General features: G+C 39.5%; 1 protein-coding gene across 1 annotated transcript in view; it reads right to left on the reverse strand.

Annotated features, from left to right (window-relative positions):
* The window catches only part of LOC117920251 (homeobox-leucine zipper protein ATHB-13-like), a 16,438-nt gene extending 15,714 nt beyond the window's left edge, over positions 1–724 (reverse strand). Inside the window, exons 1-2 of the mRNA XM_034837682.1 lie at positions 493–724; positions 6–376 (exon numbers count right to left, since the gene is read on the reverse strand). Of these exons, the coding sequence (XP_034693573.1) occupies positions 6–376; positions 493–619 (498 nt within the window). The 5' untranslated portion in view covers positions 620–724. The remainder of the gene's footprint in view (positions 1–5; positions 377–492) is intronic.
* Positions 725–4,425: the final 3,701 nt, after the last annotated feature.

Raw genomic sequence — 4,425 nt, forward strand, 5'->3', positions numbered from 1 at the left:
TCAGCATGAAGTTTCTGGTTCTGAGCTTGGAGTGCATCATTTTCTGCTTTAACTGCTTCGAACTGTCTCTTAAGGAGATCATAGTCTTTCTCCAATTGCTTGGTCTTCCACCTGGCCCTCCTGTTTTGGAACCATATAGCAATCTGTCTTGGTTGCAGACCAAGGGCTCTAGCCAGCTGCATTTTCCTCTCGGGCTCAAGCTTGTTACCCAACTCAAAATTCTTCTCAAGTGTTTTCACCTGCTCCATGTTCAGCCTCCTCTTCTTTTCTCCCGCCTGTGAGCCATCATCAGACAAATCATCCTCCCCATTTGTTTCTTCACACACGTCAATACCTGAAAACGACATGGATCTCTTTCCTAGAAGCGATGCAACACCTGAACCAATAGAAACATCGATTTGAATTGAAAACCCATGACAACATATTAGTCTTAATAAATATACATATGGGCAGTTGAGGAAGAAAGAGAGAAAGAGGGAGATGGAGTAGAACCATGGAAATCTTGAGGTGCGCATGAGGGTAGAATTGGATTGAGAGAGGTAGGAGGCTGATGATCATCTTCGCGGGGAGTCTGTAGCATGAAATTGGCTGGGAAGAAAGCCATCCCACTGCAAGTCATGACCCAGCTAGGCTCGTGCCACCAATCTTAAAAACTTTAGTGCTGATGATCTGACTGTCATATTGAGACACAGAAAGGGGGGTGCAGACTCTCCCAAGAGGACAGACTTTAGTATGATAAAATGAATTGAGAGACCCAATATATCACATTATTTCTCTGTTGCATTAAAAGAAAAACAAAAATCAAAATAAAAGTAAAAATTTTGTTTATCAGAAGGAGATGCGCAATTTGGTGTAATGGATAACTTACATACCTTATCAGCTCCTAGGAAGAGTTTATTTTCCTTTATATAAAGAGAGGGAGTAGGTGTGCCTATAGCTTTTTCTTTGGTAAGTAATTAGTACCAATTGATCATTATCATAAAAAAAAAAAAGAATAAATTCATGTGTAAAAACTCTTTCATTAATTTGTAGTTATTTTCAGGGTTTGGATATTTTTCCTTGCTCTTAAGAGACAGAGTGGTACAATTTGTTAATAAAAGACAGTTGTCCTTGGATACAAATTTTAGAAGAAAGCAGACCCTTTTCATATTTATATTTGATTGATTCCTTTGCTAAAAGAAAAGAAAATGGGGCTTATATTTTATGAGAAGTGGGTGACGAAGGAGAAAAAAGAAATGGTCACTATGATTCATACATAAACTCGTAAGTTTAGAAAAACTGTATGATATATTATGTTGTTTTTATAAGTTACGTGTAGAAAAGGAGGTTACTTGAGAAAAGTGAGAAATGAGTTGGCTGTATGTTTAGAGTTTTGAAGGGTGGGGATAGAGAGAGAGATGAGGGGGGAAGCAGGAATCTAGGGGATGGGTCCGAGAAGGGGGCAGGCGTTGCTACCTAACCCACCAACAGGTATCGTGCAGGAGGACGAAGCTCTTTCACATCCATTATCCTTTCAGCCCATGGGGCTTGATGAGAGCAATGTGTGTGCTTAATCTATGCGTGAGATAGAGAGAGAGAGAGGTTTGAAAAACCCAAGCACCTCGCTCCTCAGCCCTACCGAGCTGGTCTTTTTTGTCTTTGTGCCCCTTATGTCTATCTCTATCCCACTCCCACTGCTCCTCTCTCTGCTGCCACACCACCCTTATGGCCCCCTCTCTTGTCCTTTCCTCCCTCTCTTTCCTTCCTCTTTCTCTTCTCCTCCCCCAGCCCTCCCTCTCTTTCGCTCTGTCTCTCTCACACACTATCAAAAGTAACTTTTTTTTCCTTTCACTCTTCCAATATGTCCTAACTCCTAACCATGCATGCAGTTTACCACCTTTCCGTGTTTTAACCGTTCAAGGCCTAAAATACATTATATATATGGTTGTTGCTGACCTTCTCTTTTTCAAATGATCACAGCGCATACCCTCATGACCCATAAGCATATTAGCCTTGAGTACCAATCTTTAAGGATGTTTTAAAAGATTTGTAGATAATGATGGAGATATAATTGTTGAATGATTTGTGGATAGTGCTTTAACAAAAATTTAATATGCTATGATGGTCTTAAAAAGTGAATAATGTTCCTTTCACGTGGTTGAAATATTGGTTTTATATAGAAAATGCCTTTAGGATCCGACTAAAATTAATTACCAACTCCTTTTATGAGCAATTGATTTGTCAAAGTAGTGTTTGCAAAGTAAGAAAAGGGAAGAGAGAGATGAGGATGGTTTAGTCTAATTTGAATCTAATCGATAAAGGGAGTGCGGGAAGGGTCCACAAAGGCCTGTAGAACTGTGGCAGCACTCATCCAAAGCAACAACTGTAGTAGAATAGAGCAATAGCATCGCTATTTTGTATACAGGGGAGCGATAGGATGTCCTCCACATAACCCCCAAGCTCTATCCGCATTTCTACTATTATTTCTCATTCTCCTATCCCTATTCAATTGATTCTGCCAATAACATATATCGAAAACAAACAAACAGGACCCATCCAAGGAATTTAATTATCCAGCATCTGGTCCCGAGACGGCTAAATTACCCACAAACATACAATGTCACAAATCCTCAGACGATTTAACCTGTTGGCAATTATTAAACCAGTCCATCAACTGATTAATCTGCTAGAATTAATAGTACGTATGACAACGACCTCATAAAGGGTAATGATTCTCATGGATGATCGCCCACGTTACACAAATTTTTTAAAGGAAGCCTTGAAATTGAAATCGGAATTATATTTATAGTGATAATTTTAATATGTGGGGCTGGGGGGGTGTGGTTACAAAATACAAATACAGTAAATTAATAATGAAAAAGAAAGGAATTGGAAGGCGAACAGATATCTGAATATGACCATCAAGGAGTAGTTACATGCATGGGGGAGAGGGTCTTAGGAGGCACATTTATGGGGGGGGGTTGGAGTAGGGAGGCTTATAGTTGTCATACATATGTATCTTTTGACGGAAAAATCATTGGTAGCTTTATTCTGCAATGGGGATGTATCTAAAAGGAATAAAAGGACCCACTAACCTTTATATTGGTTGTGATGGAGGTTATGGGTCCACTGTGCACTGGCTTTAATATTGGCCTAAAGACAACCGAGTTTCACTGCATCACATGACTTTATTAGTTGGAGGCTGTAGGGTATCCCATTGGAATGGGGTGGATCCATGTTCTTAACCCTCCTCTTTGCTTTCATTTTATTTTATTTTTTGGCAAAATAATAATAATAATAAGGGAAGAGGTGAATCTTCTCTCTTCCACATGCGTCTGGTTGCACTGATGCCATGTGCCTTTCTTGCTAGAGCCTTGACGTCACTCTCTCTCTTTCTTTCTTGATAGTGATTCGTCAACCACTCTGTTGTTTCTTTCTTCCCCTTTCCTTTTAAACTTTTTTAACATATTTGCATTTATCTTCCTTGCCACTGGAATGGGCACGTTAGATTCTTCCCAACAAAGGCGAATGATTCATCAGAACCGTCCATCGGGAGTGGGGCACAACTCAGATGATGTTACTGGTTTTGAGAGTCATTCAAGATTATAAAACCCACTACCAGAAAAGGAAATTTTTTTAAAAAAATTTAAAACATCAGTGTTCTGAGCACCGGAATGGTGCCGCTGATTGGACTGCGAATTCCAAAACAACCATGGCCTACCTACCTGGCGTCGCCCATGTCATTTTCTCAGATTATTCTATCAGAAAATGAGAAGGCTGGTTGTTTTGGACCTTCTCGAATCTCCTGTAACTCTTCCCTTTTCCTTTTCACATAAATATGATTTCATGTATTACAACATTCTTAACAACTCTAGACCCTTTTATATTCGATAACAGTGCAAATTTCATTTTTCTTTCTGAAAAATCCCTCTAGACCTTCCAGTGGAGTAACATAGACATGTTATACTGTTACTGATACTAATAGGGAACTGGGCTCGTCGTAGGCTCATAGCTCCTACAATAAGACAAGTTCATGTTCATGACAGTTTGACCAATATGTCAATCAACAGTTGGAACCTGGACATGCAACAAGCATATGCGTCTAAACTGCTCTTGTTCAAATAAAATTATTGATTGGGTACTTAATGCGCATGGATCGGCCTTGGAGCTACACGTTTAAGCCCACTGTTTTATTTAGAGTCATCATCTTTTTGTAATAATGATTACACTCAGAAAAGCACAGTACTTGAATGAAACATGATACTAAAAGGTAGAAAGTAGAGACTAACATTGTGCCCAAAAGGGTCAATCAACCTGGAACAACCCTTTAATACCCCAAAAGGTCCTAATTTTATAGAACCATCCAATTGAGTTGGCAATAGCTTCAGGACATTATGTTTGGAGAAAGTGAGAAAGCACCCAATCCGAACATGGAAGACATTGTGT

This window comes from Vitis riparia, chromosome 1 (assembly GCF_004353265.1).
Source record: "Vitis riparia cultivar Riparia Gloire de Montpellier isolate 1030 chromosome 1, EGFV_Vit.rip_1.0, whole genome shotgun sequence".
Lineage (NCBI taxonomy): Eukaryota > Viridiplantae > Streptophyta > Magnoliopsida > Vitales > Vitaceae > Vitis > Vitis riparia.